Source organism: Lampetra planeri, chromosome 4 (assembly GCF_965212315.1).
Source record: "Lampetra planeri chromosome 4, kcLamPlan1.2.h2, whole genome shotgun sequence".
NCBI lineage: Eukaryota > Metazoa > Chordata > Hyperoartia > Petromyzontiformes > Petromyzontidae > Lampetra > Lampetra planeri.
In genome coordinates this window covers 24266124-24286991 of record NC_136110.1, presented here as the reverse complement: position 1 = coordinate 24286991, position 20868 = coordinate 24266124, and the positions used below count along the sequence as shown (strand labels likewise).

The window sequence follows — 20868 nt, the reverse complement described above, 5'->3', positions numbered from 1 at the left end:
GCTTACGTCATCATACGTCAGCACGTTTCAGTCAACAATTTGATTTGTCGCCACCTAGTGGAATTTCGATTTAAAGCTTTCGTGACTGCAGGAATTCATCTTCTTGGTTCTTTCGGTAAAGTCACGTAGAAGGGAAGTAATAAAATAATAAAAATAAAACATAATAAAATAATTCTCACGACGTTTCGGCCACAACGCAAGTAGCCGTCCTCAGGTGAAAACCAGGTCTGTCGAGGCGACAGCGTCTGAATGAAACAGCACACGTGCTTGGAGCATGTATATAAGCTGGGTTGGAAGGGGGGAAGAAAGGGGGAGCCTTAACAAAAGAACATGAAATATCAAGAGGAATTTAGCATATTTATGGAAAATGCAGGTATGTGACTAGTACTGCATATGCCCGTGCATTATGCAGGATTAGCAGCATCAAAGGGAGGGGATAAGGGTAGCATTAATGAAGGGAAGGAGTGTTAATAGTATGTAGCTGCAGTAACTAAAACCAACACGTAAACAACTAAAGTATAAACTACATATTATCATCAGTATACTAAATATACTCTACAATACGTTGAGTTACTAACAGTAAGTAATACATTACAATTCTACGTCGTAAAAAAAAAAATATGCTTGCATCTAAACTTTATTCTCTTACATCACATGAGTCTACACCCTACTATATACTGCCATAGACAAACCCAACGTTAAATTATATACTGTATTGCACACCAAAGAAAGGTTCTCCTTTTCCGACCACCTTGTAAGTGTCACGCTGCTACAAGGAGAGATGTTTCAACAGCATGGCCATACATTCCCTGTTGAGGCTCTGAACATCACTGTCAGGGCATACCCTATGTTAAATAAGGCGAAGCTGAAGACTGAACTGCCTGTCATTTATGAGAGTCCAGAATTCAAGGGCTGCTGTGGTGCACTAGCGCTGTACCAGGTTTTGCTGAAGTACAACCTCCAGGATACTTTTTCAGAGACTGTTGCTCTGTTGAACATCCTCATAACCACTCCCATGACAACTGCTGAAGCTGAGAGGTGTTTCTCAACCTTAAAGAGAATCAAGACATTCCTGAGAAATGTAATGGGACAGGAACGTCTGAATGCAATGGCTATGCTTTCCATGGAGAGGGAACTAGTCAGGAACATGCCTGCTTTCAATGAGAGAGTAATTGATCACTTTGCTACTTTGAAAGAGAGAAGAGCAAAATTTCAGTATAAGTAAGCAGTGTATTAAGCGAGTAATGTGATGTAAGTAGTGTAATAATAGTGAGTATAGAAACAAACAAGGAGATGTATTGTAAGAGTCACTTTATTTTTCATTTATATTAAAGTAGTGAAGTTGCCTTTACATGCTTAAGCTGTTAATTTATCCATTGCATGGGTGGACCTTATCCTTATCAATCATCCAAACATTTGCCCCCCCTGAGAGATTTTGCAGGAGCCGCCACTGATATACACATATGAGCAGTGTTTTTGTATGATGGTTCTGCTCTGATATTATCTTTGCTGTATTCTGTTTTATTCATCTTTGTAACATCGGTGACTCAGGTCATTCTTTTAATTTAGGGGCCGTCCATAAATGACGTCACGCGATTTTGGACGATTTTTGACCCCCCCTCCCTTCGTCACACGGCGTCATGCTTCAAATCGCTTTAAACTATTGTCATTGTAGTGCGTATTTAATGTGGCGCTGCACTCTGATGTTGTAGGAGAAAACATTTATTAAAACGTCTATTTAATTAAGTAGAACGTGTTGTCTATATTTATTTAAAGTTGCGCATTTTTATGTGACGTCACATTTCTCAACCCCCCCCATCGTCACACATCGTCACAAATGTCTGACCCCTCCCCACCCCTAGGTGCGTGACGTCCGTGACGTCATTTATGGACGGCCCCTTAGACTATCCTGATCTCTTGAGTTGCACGATCGTTTCAACAAAATACTTTTAACCAACCACATGAGAGTGTGGACCTGAGGGTTAAGAAGATAGACACCATGTGAACGATGTAGCCTCTAATGTTGCTGACCGTATAGTTTCCAGGTGGTGCGCATTACCTTCATTGAGGTGTTCCCCATTCTTGTAAGTACATAAATTGAGTAATAACTCAGAGGAATCTCCGATGGATTTAAAATATGCCTCTTTTGCAGCCGTGTTTTTCCTTGCCTATGGCTTTATCAGTCTTAGGAAACCTTCAGAAGTCACATTTACAAGTTAAATGTTGCCATTTTACCCTCAGGTAAAACCATTTACGTATCCACATACGATTAACACAATTCACGTGAAGCGAGGCAGGAAATCTCTTTCGCCTTAAGGTTTAATTTGAGAGTGTGATATAGTGATATAGGCAATCACAGGACACGATCAGTCATTAGAATTGCAGGGCATTGCAATCGCGCACCTCTGTGCTGTTGTAATTGTTTTAGGTAATAATCACACAAGATCGCTATATTTAAATTTGAACAGGTTCACACTCCTAATTTTTAACTGATGTTTTTATCTCCCTATTATTATTATTACTTATATGTTATTGCCTGAATTGTAAGCTAGGTATTTGGTGTATAACATTATTAATCTATTTTAAAGTGGAGGATTATTCAAATATTAAAAAACAAAGTCCCTGGCACCATCTGGACTGATTAATCAAACATAATCAGAGACTAATACACTACCAATTGGAGCTACCACAAATATAACAAACAAGGCTTCCCATTAGATTACACCAATTAATATTCTCATTCAATAAATGTAAAGTATTACATTCAGAGCGTGCACGGTCTTCCAAGCTTTAGTCGCTTACATTAAGGTAATTTTTAACAGTCACTCGATATCAATATTTCACTTTATATATAGTTCCATAAACATTGTTATTCACACACGACTATAAGTAATTTGTAACCTCGAATCAACTCATGAGAAAGACGTAATTTCATCTGGGCACACTCTGCACACCACATCCAGTATACATCTAGCGATTACTGTGGATACAAGTCACCTTCAGTCTTCCAGTGACTCGCTGCTCGCTCGCATCGTTCTCTCTCTCCTAGCCTCTCTACTGCTAGCCTGCCCGCCACGCTCTGCTCGCTTCGCTCTCTCCGCTGCTGGCCTATCACTACACCCTCTGGTAGCTTCCCACCGTACACTCTGCTAGCTTCTCCACTGCTAGCCTCTCACTATATATTCTGCTAGCTTCTCTACTGCTAACCTCTTGCTATACACTCTGCTAGTTTGTCTACTGCTAGCCTTCCACTATGTACTCTGCTTGCCTCTCTACTGCTAGTCTTTGCGCACTCACACTTAGGATTCCACTAGCCTCTTTACTGCTAGCTTGTCTTCCCTCACTTCTCCGACCTCCCCCTTGCCTCCAGTGGGGGATCAGCCATCACCGCTGGAGAGGACGAGGTGTGGCGAGCGGGCCCCAAAACTTCTCTTGACTTTACCTTGTCTTCACTTCCAACTACCTCCCTCACCCGTCCTGTATTTATCCTCATTAAACGCCCTAATAAAGCTGGCGTCCTCCCGTCGCCTCCCGAACGTGGCGTCTGCTGCTATCCCCTCAATCCGCAGACTTCGAGGCGCCTACTCCGCGCCTGCATTTGCAGCCAACCAATCACGGCTATGCATCTTAATTGGCCGTCTCTCTCGCGTTGCTTTCTCTCGTGGCACCTGTTCGCCCTGATGTGTGACCTCATTGCCCGTGGCTCACATTTGCATGCACAGTTTGCAATACCCCACGCGTGTTACTCCACTACAAATGTACACTGTATTTGCTGAATTTGTATAGTGGTCTACACTTTTTTTACTTTTTCATTGTGGGCTAGCATTGAATGCTCATTGTTGTTTAGTGCAGTTCCACCAAGTTGACACTGGTCCTTTTAGTTAAAAATGTATCCTGTGAAGTGTCGCTGGGCGATTCTGCTTTGGGTAATTCCCATGGTAAAATATACATGAGTGAGCATCCATGTGTGCATACATGTTTGCGGATGTCTACGTGTATAAATACATGCACCAGTGTGCATCCAATCATATGGTAGTTCTGGATATCCCAGTGGTAGTCAGAGTGGTCAAGGCGCTTCGAGTAGTAATGCCAATGCTCCCAGTGTTAGTCCCCATGGTCAGTGGTAATTTGGTCGTCCCAGTGATCCCGTTGGTAGTTAAGATGGTCTTAGTGGTCCTGGTGGGTAATCTAAGTGGTAGTGTTCTCACAATGCTTGAATGCGGTGCCAGAATCAGGGTGGAATTGGGCCAGATGTCACACATCAGACATTGACCATGCATTTGAATGGAAAAGCCAGTGATTCCAGAAGCCCACCGGTATTGACCAGTTTTGCAATTATAATTTACAGGATTATGAAGGTATCGGCCATACATTTTAATGCAAATTCTATTTGGCCTGTGAAGCCACACGGGCCATGCCTTCCTACCTTTAGGCTGTTCTAGGCTCTCCACAGCCTGACTCCCCTCAACGATCCCATGATTGCAATCCCATTTGTATACATTCATTTCTAAGAATAAAATTGTGAATCTAAGCTAGGATTTATGCGAATTTGACCAACTATCCCATGACGTTTGTTTTTGATAATGGAGACAAAACTGAGAAAATGTGCATTACACTCTTGTACTTAACATTATTTTAATACCTCTCTCATTTTCCATCTTCCCCCCCCCCCCCAAGATCCACCCGCACACCCACTCTAGATAACCCATATGCACTTAGTCACATATTCACTTTAAGATGTTTTTTTGTTCATGTTTTTGTTTTTTGTTTGTTGCGGTTGCACCCGATTCAAGAGCTGAATGGCTCACAGGGCTATACCTAATAAATGAACTTGAACTTGAACCCGATTCTCCCAGCACGCTAAGTCCCTCATTCCATATCTCAGCAATGCCCTCTTGTCTGCCCTGCTGTTCCATTGATTTCCAGGTGGCCCTCCGCCCCACTGTAATGACGAGTGTGTAAATGAGTCTCGTACAGAGGCCGTGACGGTGTTTTTTGGCTCGCGGTGTGTGCGCTCGCAGAGATTGCGGAGAGGAGCTGCGGAGACCCCGGGGTCCCTCAGCACGGGAGGCGGGAGGGCTCCGGCTTCTCCCACAGAGACTCGCTGACATTTGAGTGTCAGGCAGCCTTTGAGCTCGTTGGGGAGAAGACCATCACCTGTCAGAGCAACAACCAGTGGTCTGCAAACATCCCCCACTGCATCTGTGAGTAAACTGCATTTTTGTTTGGTTAACTTTGCAAATTGATTGGCATTAGCTGAGCAGAATATAAATGTAACGTGTAAAGCGCATGAGTGTCAATCAATACAGAAAATCACCCAATACACTCCGAGCATTAATATCCATCTGCAAAAGTGGCGTGTAATGTATCGGTGTCTGTCAGTGCAGGCCTCTGTTTGGATACAAAATTTGCATATGTGTATACTATATACTGTATTTGCTTGTTGCATTAATGTGACATGTGTAGGCATATGTCTGTAGCATTTCAGACAGGTTTGTGAATTCACTAGCGAAATGCAATATTTACAACAACAAAAAAACATGTAAACAATTTTCCACTAACTTTTTTTGCATGCGCCAAGTTTATTTTTTTCAGCGTGTCACAGGATATCCATTCACTTTGCCTTTTACACCACAATTGCCAAAAAGCTGCCACTATTTCTCTTCAATGTTCAAAAAAACGACGATGGTTTCCTTGTGAACACATAAGTTAAACCAAACACCAAGCCTTATGTCAAGTGCCCGTGCACACACACACAGCACATGCCTGACCGAGACACTACCCATGCCCCTACTTGCTGGATAAATGCCTCGCTCTGCCGTGCATGTGTTATTTTACCATACTTTATCACGCGGATCGGTTCGGGCTTCTGAAGACAGGGAAGCAAAAGACAAGGGAGGCACAGAAATACAGCACAGGCAGTCCTCAACTTACGAACGCCCGTACTTACGAACCAGCCGTCCATGAAAAAAAACATTAACATTGACTTAAAACACGAATTCGAGTTGCAAACTGAACCGCGGAACTATTTTGTTCAGAGGAAGTGATCCTCTGCGAGGTGTAACGAGTCGGCCTCGCGCTGGGAGTGAGTGTTTGTGTGTGCGTGCGGACACGTGTGTGTGTGTGTGTGAAAGTGTGAGTGTGTGGGGAGCGATAGTGTAGCGGTTAGCGCGCTGTACTATGAAAGCGGTGACCCGAGTTCGATTCTTGCTGACGGCCAACACCAGTACCTGGTGTGGTGTGTAAACATCACCACTGGGGAGACAAAGGCGGCCGGGCATGGTGTTGGCCACCCACCCCCTCGTCTACCGTACCAGCCTTCATAAGTGTTACTCGCAAACAGCACTTGCTCCTACAGTTTGTTAAGGAAAAAGGGGGGGGTCTTTGTGTATGCATGTGTGGGGCGAGGGAGCGGGAGCGGTAGTTCGTCACCTAAGGGCTGCCCCTAAAGCAAATGTTTTTTCTTCACTGCCCTATGCAGCCCACAATGTAACTCCCACATCATGTACATCTGTTATTTTACTCCTAAACTATTTGTATTTTCCATGTAAGGCCCACTAAACTGTTTATCTCTTTTTAAAAAGCGACCTGGCCACAATTGATAGCTCCACGAAGTGGCTTATCATGTGTAAACTTATAGCAGCTAAATACTCTTAACGCAGGTTTTTAAATGTGGAGGGAAAAACCGAAGGACCCGGAGAAAACTCCACTTGACTACGGGGAGAAACTGCAACCTCCAAATGTACAGCAGGTGTCAGGGTTGGGATCGAACCTACGACCCCCTGTATACCAGGCAAGGTAGTTAACATCTCGCCACTGTGGTATCCAAGGTGGTCGCTCCTTCAAGCACCATCCAGGCCTGAGCCCTGTTATAACCTCCAATATCTGGAGAGGTCACACACATGTGGGTGCGTTTAGAGCAGTGATTATAAACCTTTACTGCAGCCTTTCACCCATTTGGTTCTCAATCGTTACAAAAATGTATAATGTAAATAAATACATATTTTGTAGTAGTTGTACTTACATGCCCGTGCTTAATTTGTGTTTTCAATGATTGACCTTCTAAAGAAATCTGACATGTCTTGCACCCCCCGGGGTGCGTGCACCCCAGATTAAGAACCACTGGTTTAGAGTAGTTGGCTGCTATACATTTCCACGTGATAAGCCACTTCATTGAGCTATATTTGTGGCATGGATTCGATCCCAACCCTGACACCTGCATATTTTGAGTTGAGTTTGCATTTTTTCCCCGTGGTTGTGTGGATTTTGCTTCAGGTCCTCCAGTTTTTCCCTCCACATTGAGATTCAACATGCGTTCAGAGCATTTGGCTGCATTAAATGTCCACGTGATAAGTAACTTCGTTGAGGTTTCATTTGTGGCCAGATCGCTTCTGAAAAAAGAGCTATATTGCTCAGTGGGCCTTACCTGGTAAAATAAAAAAATAGTTTAGCTTTAGTTTATGGTAATTTGGACACAGCTACTCCACCATGCACCTTGTTTATGGTCCAAGAGCCCAGATCATTTCATTAATGTGTCAGTACGACACGAGGTGGACATCTGTGAAAGATAGCTTTATACCTCGTTCCAATAACTTTGTGTGGCCAATAACAGTGTACTGTATTATGTGATAACCATTTGGTATGAGAGTTGTGTCAAGTAATCCACTCTTATGGATGGTGTAGATAAATATCTATGGGGCCTTTTTGCCAGTATCGCAATGATGAAAAAACAAGAACAGGCATGTTTGTTTGCACAAAATAGATACCTATGACACGGCATCAAATCTGCATTAACCACACATACTTGTGTCAAAACGTGCAAATAACGATGCTGTGATAATAAATGCATTGTCTTTGAAACGAATTGGCCTACATCAGAGACAGCCTTTTTTTATGACCTTGTCTAACCAGTGTTGGACCAGATGAGAACGCCAAAAGGCAAACAGTCCAAAGACACTACAAATATCAAAGTATTAATAGCTCGAGTTGAGCAGTTATATAAATGGGACTTTTTTTCCAGTATCACAATGATTTAAACAATAAGAAGAGGCTTTACCCTTTCTGGCAAAAAGACTGCATATGTGAGCAGAGCATGTTTTTTTCATGTTTTGCTACAAGTATGTGTGGTTATTGCTGACTTGATGCCTTGCATTAGGTACGTATTTGGTACTTGAACATCTTAACACCTGTTTTCTTGTCAGAAAGGGTAAAGCCTTTCATTGGTGTAAATAAATAATTACTACTAAATTTGTGCTATCTTAAGTGGTACCAATTTCTGCCTCTGGCCCACAGGTTATGTTGACATGCCAACACACACCACATCTCTATTTCAATACAGTCTCAGTTTTATTTAATATAAAGCATCATATTAATAGAGTATCGAAATGTAGAAATGGTTATATATTTATGTTATCACTTTTTTTTTACAACTCTTATCAAAAACAGGATTCTATCACCCCAACATTGCCACATTTCACTTCCCTTCACTGCTGAATCACTTAGAATTACGAAATCACCTTTAAAATGCAAACATCCATATTTCATAAATATGTAAAATATGCGTATAATATATACATATATGTACATGTTTGTACACAGAAATATACCTAAAAGGACACACGACTTTGCAGTTGCTGTATAATTTCGTCATTTTTATAGTCAGTAAGGTTACAGTATTCATATACTGTGGTATAAAATAGGTATGTCTGTAAAAACAGTTTTTTTGGACATTGAGCTACGTTGCTTTGTCGATATAGAATTTGGACACAAGCCCAATGCCATTATCCTTTATAGAGTGTACTTGCTGTTTGTGGCAAGTATCTGATCTGGGCTATCATTTATGGAAGGCTAATAATCTCTATTGTGTTGTACAAGGTTTCCATGCCAGGTGTTTGCAATAAAAGTCATTGAAAGCATTAGCTTGAAAAACAACCTCAATCCGATCCTAGATGTATTCAAATAAAATCATACAGTGTATCTTACCTATAAACGTCACTTTTTGTCTGTCTGTCTGCGTGTGGATGAAACTTGCTACGGATTTGACTCGCGAACCATGTGGTTTATGTAAAAAAAAAGGACCCAGGTTTCCATGCCATAAGCCCCGTGGTGAGCTAGTGCTATTCAAATTTCGCATCCGTCAACTTTGACGTAATTAAATTAACAATTTAGTACTATTAATGATTATATTACACCGCTGAGCGCGCGCCAAAGCACGCATCTGTGCATGCGCGAGAAAGCCGAGCCGTGGTTGCCCCTAGCAACGCACACGTGATCGGTGGGGGGAATTGTCATTCGCGTAAAAAATGCAAAAAAAAGACACACAACGCTGAAGTTAATTCTTCACAGTGTCATGTCCTCCCCCCCCCAATGTGTGCACTTACTACTACAGAGTCGGTAGATGCTACTACTTTCGGCCGTAGATACTACTGTAGAGTGGGCGGGGGGATGGTGGGTGGGGGGGTAGCAGCCCAGCCCCAGCCTGCCAAGGTGCCACCTCGGCTGGCTGGGCAATCTAGGCGAGGCCGATGGCTCTGCACGGGACCAGGCCTCACGACGGCACACTGTGCAGTTAGTAGTTAGTGCTATAGAGTCGATATATACTGTTATAGAGTCAGCATGTACTACTGTAGTGATAGCAGGTACCACCACAGTCAGTATGCACTGCTGTAGGGATAGCAGGTACCACTATAGTAAGTATGCACTGCTGTAGTGAAAAAAGGTACCACCACAGTATGCACTGTTGTAGTGATAGCAGGAACCACCTCAGTCCGTATGCACTGCTGTAGTTAAAGCAGGTACCACCAAAGTCGATATGCACTGCTGTAGTGATAGCAGATACCACCACAGCCGGTACGCACTGCTGTCGTAATAGTAGATACTGCTATCGACTTGGTAGATACTACTATAGCGTTAGTAGATACTAAAACAGTCAGTATATACTACTATAGTGATAGTAGATACTGCTATCGAGTTGGCAGATACTACTATAGAGTTAGGAGATACTACTACAGTCAGTAGCTACTGCTATAGTCAGCAGATATTGCTATAGAGTCAGCAGATACCACTATAGAGTCAGCATATACTGCTGTAGTGTTAGTATTTACTACTACAGTCAGTAGATACTACTGTAGGGCCAGTAGCTACTACTACGGTCAGTAGTTACTACTGGCTCAGTAGATACTACTGTACAGACAGTCGATACAACTACAGAGTCAATAAATACTACTATAGAGTCAGTAGATACTCCTGTAGTCAGATACTACTGTAGAGTCAGATACTACTATAGAGTCACTAGATACTACTTCTTTTGTATGTAGGATGTGTAGGTATATATACCTACGCGGGGGTAAAATTTGTTTTGAGGATGGGGGGGTTGACAATTTTCAGAAATCTTTAGATCAACTATTTACCCACCACTTTCTATAACTTTTTGGACTTCTGCAAGCCTCTTATAATTTTGTTGGTGGAGAAATGGACAAACGGCCCACCGGGCTTTCACATCAGCTGAGTATCTGTGTATGTATATGTTATGTTTTTAAGAGAATTTTGAAAATATATGTTTCACCCGGGCAACGCCGAGTACTTCCTGCTAGTACTCTATAAATGGACAAAAAGCTGAGCAAAAATTGGTGTCTTAAGGTTAGTTGTACTTTTGTGTAAAATTAAGACATTTTATGAAGTTTTTAAAATGACATTTGTTTATTGATTGTTTTGCAGTTATTTCTTTCAGTAAAAGTTTCAGCATTTTTGTAAAGTTTTTGGGACCGTTACATTTTCTCAGAAAATAATGGTAATTTCAAAATGTTAAATGTATTTCTCAAAGTTGGTAGGCCATGCCTGTCTAGTCTTATGATTGTATGTGGAACACAGAGCTCATGCATTGTTAATGGCCTGAACCTCTGTACTCAAAACTCGTAAGTGAACAACTTGAGGGAGTGTTTGCAGTGTATTCTTGTATAAGAACTAACACATTCTGCAACCTCACCAGCACGATGAAACAACCAATCACAAAAAGGCCAAACTTTCGACAAGTGTAGATATGACACTACATAAAAATACTGTGAATTGTGTTCTGGTAGAACATGACAATCCTTGCTTATTTGTCCTATTTGGTACGTGGAGAACAAAAACCATTGTGTTTAAGCAAAACATCGAAATTAACCTGAACGTGAGAAGCTGGACAGAAGCACACTCCTTGGGAACTCCAGAAATTGACATTGCCTTCCCCCCCATCAGTGCAATATAACGATGCATTGCTTATATTATAACTGTTCACATATAAGGTGCGTTTATAGCCAACTTTTACTCTGTCTTTGCTACTATAAATAACTGTTATATGTTGCGAGAAAACATCAAAAGCCACTCCCAGCTATCCTAATGTTAAAAACTTAACCCTTCAGTGTGTGCAGCTACATTTCTGCAGAAGTCATTTATGGAGTGATTAAGTGGATAATTAATGATATGGCAGCAATGCCTAAACTTCCTATTGAATGACTAATACTTCAATATTTAGGGGTCGTGTGATTAGACCAGATTTTTCACTTGTTAGTACCACTTGAGATGGAATAACTTTAGCGGTTCCAATTGCTTTATGTGGCCAACAACGTTGAATCATGTGATAACCATTTGAAATGAGTGCTTTGCCCTGCTGGCCTGGTTGTATGTATGGTGTATGTGTGTTGTATGTGTCGTGACGGGTACTGTAAGATCTGACCATGTCCGTCCAATCCTCGCTGAGCGACATTGGCTTCCGGTCACACTCATTACACACAAGTGTTTTCCACAAATGAATCACAACACCTTGCTGATCTCATCAAGGAGCATAAACAATCACGCGGACTCCGGTCATCCTCGCAGCAGATTTTGGCTAGCCATCAAATAAAGACGGTCACTGCATTGCGCGCTTTCAGATGCGCTTCTGCAGCCATCTGGAACGCTGTTCTGCGGCCATCTGGAACGCTCTTCCTTCGGATATTAGGAAGCCACTGGAGCTATGCACTTAAAAATCTGGATTGAAAACTCATTTCGTTCGAACTGTGTTTTGTGTTTAGTTTGTTGTAGTTCCCCGCAACTTCAATTTATACGGTTGGCTATGTACACTGCAAAGGAAGTTGAACATACATACATACGTACATACATACATATGTTAAACTTATTTCACACTGTATGTAGGCAATCCTGCTAATCGGAGGTGTGGGTGTCTTGGTTTTCTGTGTATTTTCAGAGTGCCAGACTTAAATCCACTCGTTGAGCACGCAGTCTTGGAGGAGACCCTAACCTTTTGTGGAGATCTGTTTGAGTTATTTGGAATATTTTGGAACATCAGCAATGGACATTAGTGTTTAAACCTGGATGCAGCACATTAACCACTGACTCACCTACATGTCCCACGGCATTTTATTAATTGCAGTTACAAAGTGTTTTATGGCTGTCAAGTATGTAGCTCAGCGGTGCACTGCATGCCACGACTGTGCAGACTCCTTCCCTTAGGATATGCAGATGATTAGGAATGTGGCTGCAGAATTCATACAGTGCGAATTCATGGAGGTTTTGCTTTTTTTGATATTGTGAAATTTGTACAGGTTGCAATTACCATATTGGAGATAACCTTTCATTGCTTAGATTAGTACTTCCCAACATTTGCTCCGCGGACCACTGGGTTTCTGCAAGGAAGTGATCCGAGGCAGATGCTATCGTATTTTTAACAATACACCATTTTCTTATGCTGCCCATGACATGATTATTGAGATCGTGTTCATGACTCAGCAAAAACAGCAGGCTTCTGGCTGAGTCCGCTGATTGCTGACATTGTTTATGGACATAATATCATCTGTTATCGGTGCATGGTGGGTTGTGAACACATTTGGAGGGTTGACTGTGGACCAAAGGTCCAATGATGTTGGGGACCACTGCTTTAGATAATCACACATTAATAGATTCCCCCCCCCCAAAAAAAGTAAAAAATAAATAGTTGAAGATTTTACATAAAAAAAAATAATGATGCACCACCTAATAAAATGTATAATTGACATGCATCACCCAACAAGTATTTGAGTATATCCATACACGTGAAGTTTTCTAAAATAGTTTACCATCTGCAGTACTGTGTTTTATTGATTGCATGTGGGGCCGTTATGAAATGCAATGCTTGCTATGCAGCGTCATCACCATGCATGATGCCAGAATACCTACGGTGCATAGAAAATGGCCTGTTCAAAATGGTATGCACATAGGGCCATAGATTATTTAAGGTTGACCACGACTTGATGATGTATCGCATCGTTGCTTGCTGCATCTTACCACTTTGACAAGAAATAATGTTAATCACGCTATGCGCATTTATTATGAACACACGTAAGAGGGCGTGCATAATCAACTAATGTTGTGAACTGTAATATATCAAAGATGATATCTAAAATATTCATTCCATAATACTCATTGTCTATGCTTCTACTATGCGTTCTTATACATCATTTCGGTTTGTTGTGAATTGTGATTTTATTGATTCATGTATTAATGTATTCAGTTTATTTATTCTTGTTCGTCAGGTAAAATTCTTTTTGTAGAGGTTTTGACCTTATTTCAATTTTAAGGACGTGGTAATCTATAATTTAGGCTCACATCCAGTTTTCCTGTAGTGTGCCCATGATAAGTAATCTGCCGAGCACCTGTCCTGCCATGCATTGACCCTGCTGCCAATGGGGCTGCTGAAGCCACGGTTTAAATTCCTATCTCACAGGGACTGCGATATTCTTCTGCAGTGCAGATTTGTGACTTGCATTTAATTGATGTAGGGCTCACTGCATTCGAATAAAACATGGATTTTAAAAGCAATAAGGTTTTTTTTGCTTTGATAAAAAAAATTATCTGGTTTTCCTCCATGACTTCTAGGTGCCGCGGTGGCGAGATGTTAACTCCCTCGCCTGGTATGCAGGAGGTCTTGGGTTCAATCCCAACCCTGACGTCTATATATTTGGAATTTGCATTGTCTCCCTGTGGTCGCGTGGATTTTTCTCTGGGTCTTCTGGTTTTTCCCTCCACATTTACAAACATGAATTTAGAGTATTTAGCAGTTGTAAATTTCCACGCAATAAGCCATTTCGTTGAACTATCATTTGTGGACAGGTCGCTTCTGGAAACGAGCTATATATTTCAGTGGGCCTTACTGGTAAAATAAAAACAGTTTAGTTGAAATAGTTTATTGCACTCATCTGTAACATCTATTATAGCCATCGATGTGCACAGTACAACGTTGTATATCCAACTCGCTGGCAACTGACATATAGACGGATATGTGAAAAGGCTGGATATACAAACATCTGTAGAACATAACAGTTGCACCATGCACAATTATGTTACTTGACCAACATGAAGTCCAAAGAGGTTTGAAACATGCACTTTATAAGTAAATGTATGCAAGATTAAGAATACATGAGTATATGTGAAAATGTCTGATTTGTGAACATCTGTAAAAAATGATGGTTACATCGTGCACAAATACTGCACGGGGTGTGGGGAGTTAATTGGCCATGCTGGACATGCGACATTATATATGTTTTTCTCCTATTCTTAGGTTTTTTCCGGTAAAGTCACGTAGGTAAAACATCAAAATTAATGAAAATAAAATAAAACAAAAATCACGACGTTTCGGAGGCAACACAAGTCTCCGTCATCAGGTGGGACCGTCACAGCCAGATTAGCTGCATCAAGTGAGGCAATGATTCAAGATGTAATCCCTTATAAGCAAGTTTGGAGGGGGGAGGAGAGGGGGGGGGCTCATCAGAATGTGGTAGCCAATGAATGGAACGTATCGGGAGGGAGGGGGGCGGGAGGGGGAGGGCCAAAAAATGGGCGACGGCTTGGACGCGGTTGCTGCACACGCCAACACAATGGACAGAGAGGGGGAGGGGAGGTCTGATACACATGATAGAACAAAGGGACGAAAATGCCCATGTTTATACCAATGCTGGCTGAACAATGAAGAGAGTACTGTTAAAAATAACTGGGGATGTTAACACTCGGTAAAGTAAAGTAAAATAGTGCCTGTCAGATAAGATGGTCCAAAAAGTGTAATTAAGTCTTTTTTGCGTGGTTGATAACATCTTTCCAATGATTACTCAGTTTGTACCCATCATCACGGTTGAAATTATGTCTGTGTTTGTATATTTACGTTCCATTCATTGGCTACCACATTCTGATGAGCCCCCCCCCCTCTCCTCCCCCCTCCAAACTTGCTTATAAGGGATTACATCTTGAATCATTGCCTCACTTGATGCAGCTAATCTGGCTGTGACGGTCCCACCTGATGACGGAGACTTGCGTTGCCTCCGAAACGTCGTGATTTTTGTTTTATTTTATTTTCATTAATTTTGATGTTTTACCTACGTGACTTTACCGAAAAAACCTAAGAATATGATTCCTTGCAGTCACGAAAGCTTCAAATCTAGTTTTTCTCCTATTTTATGTTATATCTGATTGTTTTTTCCTCCTAAAAACGCACCCTGTTGTAATTGCTGACGTGCAGACACACAGCAAGGGCCAATGCGGACATTGGAAACACACAAAGCAGAATGACTAAAGCAAAGCTTTTTATTACACCCTTGTATTTCAACAACAACCCCCCCATGCTGTCATCCCGTTGCAGTTCCGTGCTATGTAAACTTCACTTCGCCAAGTGGAGAGATGCTCTCTCCCAACTACCCTGAGGGCTACGGCAACAACGTGAACTGCGTGTGGCTGGTGCTCGCCGAGCCACGCAGCCGCATCCACCTGCTCTTCCACGACTTCGACATTGAGTCGCAGTTCGACTTCCTGACCGTGAAGGCCGGGGAGAGGGCCGACACGGCCGTGCTCGGCACCTTCACTGGCACGGAGGCGCCTTTCCATCTGGCCAGCACGGGGCAGGTGCTGCGCCTTGAGTTCCAGTCGGATCATTCTGCCTCTGGCAGGGGCTTCAACATCACCTATGCCAGTAAGCGGTGGGGTGGGGGACACGGCTCACGATACCGGCAGTGGTCGCCAATGGCATGCAAATCACGTGGGGTTTGTGTTTTCAGTGATGCACAAACACAGACCATAAACGCCATCATTTTTATACACACTGTTTAATAAGTGCTGTATAACTGTTATAATAATCTGTTATTCGAAGGTAAATTTACAAATGAGCATCAGCAATCAACATCTCCAAGCTTTTGAGTATAATAATATCGATAATGTGCCTTGTACTTCAATAAAATAATGATACATCTCCTTTTATATGAGGTAGGTTTGATGGAAAGGTTCTTATTTATCGTTTTAAAATAAATGCCAGTACATAGTTGACAGCCCTTCGTAATCCACTGCTGAATGAAGATCCCCCAATCACCATGTCAGTCATGGGGATTGTTTAAGCATACTTCACCTTGCTGGTCAGTGCCGGGTGGGGTCGACTGAATATTTATTTGTATCTTTATTATTCCTATTTAAGTTATTTTCACTGACTAACGAAGACATTGAAAAACTTATGTCATAGTTATTATCTAATCAGATTCTGGTGATAGTTTTGATCATGACTTGTCATGGAAGCAGACAAATGTATTCTGTCGGTGTGTTTCTTCAACTGCCAGAGGCTACCCCTGGTTTAGAATAAAGGAGGAGTGAATGAATGTTTTATTAATCTTCCCCCCAGTATAATTTCATGAATTATGTGCCTCCCGAAGCCTCTGGTGAGCTACAGTAACAATTATGTTTCTGCCAGTGACTCTGATTAATGTTTATTACAATCTCTTTATTTTTAATTGGGAACATAAAATATTGAAATGTTTTTTAAGCATGCTTTTCCTTTGTACTTAGTTAAACATTCTGGTGCTGATATAATTTATTTATTGATTGGCCTATGTATTTCATGTTGAGGTATTTTCCGTAATTATTTTTGTTTTGTTTTTATCTCTATTAGACATGTTTGATTTACATTGCCATCTTAAATATCGACTTGGCATAAATTAAACGTATTAATATAATTAACGAGACAATGTGTCAGTTTTGTACGTATTCATTTGCAGCCTATGCAGGTGGCTGAAAGTTTTATGTTTATTATTTTGTATGGTAAGGTGGGTTTGGTGAGGTTGGTGAGGTTGGTGAGTAAGTGGGCCAGTCGATGGCTTCATGACTACCCTGGTAATTTAATTGTTTAAATATATAATCGCCACGGTGGCGAGATGTTACCTACCTTGCCTGTTATATAGGAGGTCGTGGGTTCAATCCCGACCTTGAGGTCTGCATATTTGGAGTTTGCATGTTCACCCCGTGGTTGCGTAGTTTTTTTCTCCGGGTCCTCCAGTTTTTCTCTCCACAGTTTTAAACATGCATTTAGAGTATTTGGCTGCTATACATTTCCGCATGATAAGCCACTTCGTTGAGAAATAATTTGTGGCTCGGTCGCTTCTGATAAAATAGCTCTATAACTCAGTGAGCCTTACCTGGTAAAATAAAATAGTTTACTTTGTTTCAGGCAAGAGATGACACTCATCTGTTCAATTTTTTGGGGGAAATGTATCGTAAAATGTTCAAAGTGGTCTATGTCTCCAGTGTATAATTTGATGTGATAACCATTGCAGAATGCCAGCTTAGTGCTACTTATCAACTGTCAAATGTTCCCACGCACGTTAGAATCAAATTGGGCCTGAATCATGGAATGAAACTTGAAATCGTGATTCCACACCCATGTATTAATGTACAAAGAATGTGTGCCCATGGTAAGGAAAAAAATATACAATATTTTTGTGATGGTATGTGTGCTTCTAAAGTCTGTAAATCAATTGACTTTATCACATTTCTCATGTAGAACATATTGTGATTACACATGGAAAATGTTATAAAACTTCCAATACATATTTTTCTTGACTTAAAGCTTTCGTGACTGCAGGAATTCATATTCTTTGGGTCTTTCGGTAAAGTCACGTAGATAGGTTCAAAGGTTCAAAGAAAACCTATCTACGTGACTTTACCGAAAGACCCAAAGAATATGTATTTTTCTACTTGGGACTTTAAATATGAAAGAATTTGATCACGTATTAATTCATGTAACATATAAAATGAGCATTCATGAAGTGATTATTTAATGTTTTACAATGACTCTAATTACAACCTGAAGAGTACAGGTTATGCACACAAAAATATGCAAACATTGAAGTAAAAGCGATGACATGGATGTCTTTAACAAAAAAAAAATTGCTATTGTCTAAAAGTCTATGGTTCAAAATAATGATCTATGATATCCTCACATTCATCAAGTTCAACATTTTCAGTAGCATGATCAGTTCACCGATTTCTACATCATTCTTAGCTTGCACATGTTCATGCATCTCAAGCCATTTACAAGACAAGTACATACTGGTGGTTTGCAGGAATGTGCACGGTTGAATGACCACAGTTCTTTAACAGCCTCTGGTGCAGGTGAGCCACTCATCCAGTCAATGAGCAGATTTCCATCATCATAATCTGTTGTCCACCGGCATCCTTCTGGGTTTGGCACAGAGACTTGTTTTAAAGGCACAGCCTCCAAATGGCAGCTTGGTAATTGGCACAGAGGACATGCTTCAAGAGAGAATCTTCAGTGCAAGGGCTGAAGAGAGTCCGTTTCTTCCTTGTTTGGAACTGAACAGTTGCCATCGCAGTGCATTGGCTTGGACGAAAGGTATTTGCAACGAGTAAATTGAAGTAAATTGAAGTAAATTGTATTTTCTGACGTAGTTTTGGAGACACGACCTATGATCGGTTAACCTGACTGAAGGGATCTTGGTCACTTTTCTTCGCTTTAAGATGTTTCAGGTGATTGAATGTACTATGGCCTGCAAACCACACTGACAGAGTCACAACCTAATCAGAGCCTCACAGCCACTGCTTCTGAGTGAAGTTCCAAGCTATCCAATGTCAAGGAACCTTGTACGGTTCTCTGTACCACACTTTTGGTACATAGAGCAATCAAATTTATTTGCAAAACCAAGGTACAGTATTGTCAACATTTATGGCTGTGGCTTCTTTACACCGAGTCTCTGAAGCATGCAATGCAAGTAGATGCATGCGGGTGCCTGCTTTCCTCTTGTGTAAACTTAAATTCTTGAAGCTCCTCCCAGTAGTGATCCCTTGTAAACATCTGGCATTGTTCCTCAAAAGTCATATACAATGAATTATGTGTTGCAGATTATCTATCTGTATTTAGACAGCATCCACTCTTCCACAAAGAAGTAGATTCAACTTGACTTGTTGCAGGGGCTGACAAAAACATATTTTGGACAGCTGGATGCTGTGGCCTTGGGGCAATTTTTTTGAATTCATGTCTGGTTTCTGAACCTCAGTTACGTCTCTCAACATTTTTTGATGGACTTCTCCCAGTACACATCAAACACATTATTATCATCTTCTTGGTTCTTTCGGTAAAGTCACGTAGAAGGGAAGTAATAAAATAATAAAAATAAAACATAATAAAACAATTCTCACTCTCACTTTTATTTTTATTATTTTATTACTTCCCTTCTACGTGACTTTACCGAAAGAACCAAGAAGATGAATCCCTGCAGTCACGAAAGCTTTAAATCGAAACATTATTATCAATTCTATCATTCGGAGACAAGGCAAAATCTGCCAGCTGTGCAAATGTCTTGCTGCCTCCATTCATTTTCTGGACCAAGCTCATTCCATGATACATGCTGATGGTTCAGGAATAACTTTTGTGGAGGACACATTCCTATGTAGCTCTCTGGAAAGTGCTGCTTTATTTGTCCTGCATAGTTATATCACCATTGGAGAGTGCCCCATGGCAGTGGTCCTAGAGGTTAGCTGTCTTCCCCGGGAAACAATTATTATTTGCTGAAGGAGGTTTCTGTGTGCTTTGAGTACAACTTCTGTAGCTTCACCTGTGTATTGATTTTGACGGGTAGCCTACATTGCCTTCATCCAATGTGATATCATTCGCCAATGAGGATCTAAAAGCTAGTCCAGTGACTGACTTTCTGAGCTTCAACATTTGATGCGCGACCAAGAAGTTACAGAAGGTTCCTCTCCTCGGCATGCTGCACCACAGTTCATATTCTTTGGGTCTTGTGGTAAAGTCACGTAGATAGGTTCACTGAAAATAACAAAAAAATAACAAAAAACTACGACGTTTCGATCACAACACAAGCGAACGTCATCAGGAGGCAAAAAAGATAGGGGAAAGCTGCTGAAGCAGACTGTTTTAAAGGTTTAAAATGGGTGTAGCCCAAGGGTCAAACGAAGTGGGCGGGGCTAGTGATGTTAATGTGAGAAATTAGGTTAATGTAAGATCAAAGGGCGACCTCCACGATGCACGTGCAGTGGTGGCTATGTTAATGTGAAAGATTAGCATGTTAATGAAGGATCGCAGAGAAGCAACATTGAGCTCGGCGAACGAGGTGGCTGTGTTAGTGTGGGAAATTTAACCTGTTAATGTAAAATCAGAGAGTCGAAAATAACAACTAACATCGGAAGGTGGTAGGATGGGAACATCACAGCCAGTTATGACTTAAATTGGTTGATAACGTCCTTCCAATGATCGCTCAGTTTATAACCATCTTCTCGATTGAAATTGTGCCTATATATATGTGGATGGCTTCATGAACGAAACTTTGTTGATAGCCAGTGGGTTTGCAAAGTACCTTCGTCTTAGAGAAATACATTTTGTGTGAGCCCACCGCATTAAAGCAATGATCAGCCACGGCTGAGGTATTGGTCCAACCATGTTTCAGATCTGCCTTATGTCCACGAACACGGTCCGAGACATGTCGCTTAGTTTCCCCAATGTAACTACTGCCACGGTATTGCATGTCAGGGATCACATCCATCACGGATGGGATCAGATCACGAATTGTATGT

General features: G+C 41.3%; 1 protein-coding gene across 2 annotated transcripts in view; it reads left to right on the top strand.

Moving 5' to 3' along the window:
- CSMD3 (CUB and Sushi multiple domains 3) overlaps positions 1 to 20868 on the top strand; it is a 446157-nt gene that overhangs the window by 273121 nt on the left and 152168 nt on the right. For both annotated transcript variants that reach the window (XM_078593568.1, XM_078593567.1), the window contains 2 exons: positions 5022 to 5204; positions 15644 to 15970. In XM_078593568.1, coding sequence (XP_078449694.1) covers positions 5022 to 5204; positions 15644 to 15970 — 510 coding nt within the window. The remainder of the gene's footprint in view (positions 1 to 5021; positions 5205 to 15643; positions 15971 to 20868) is intronic.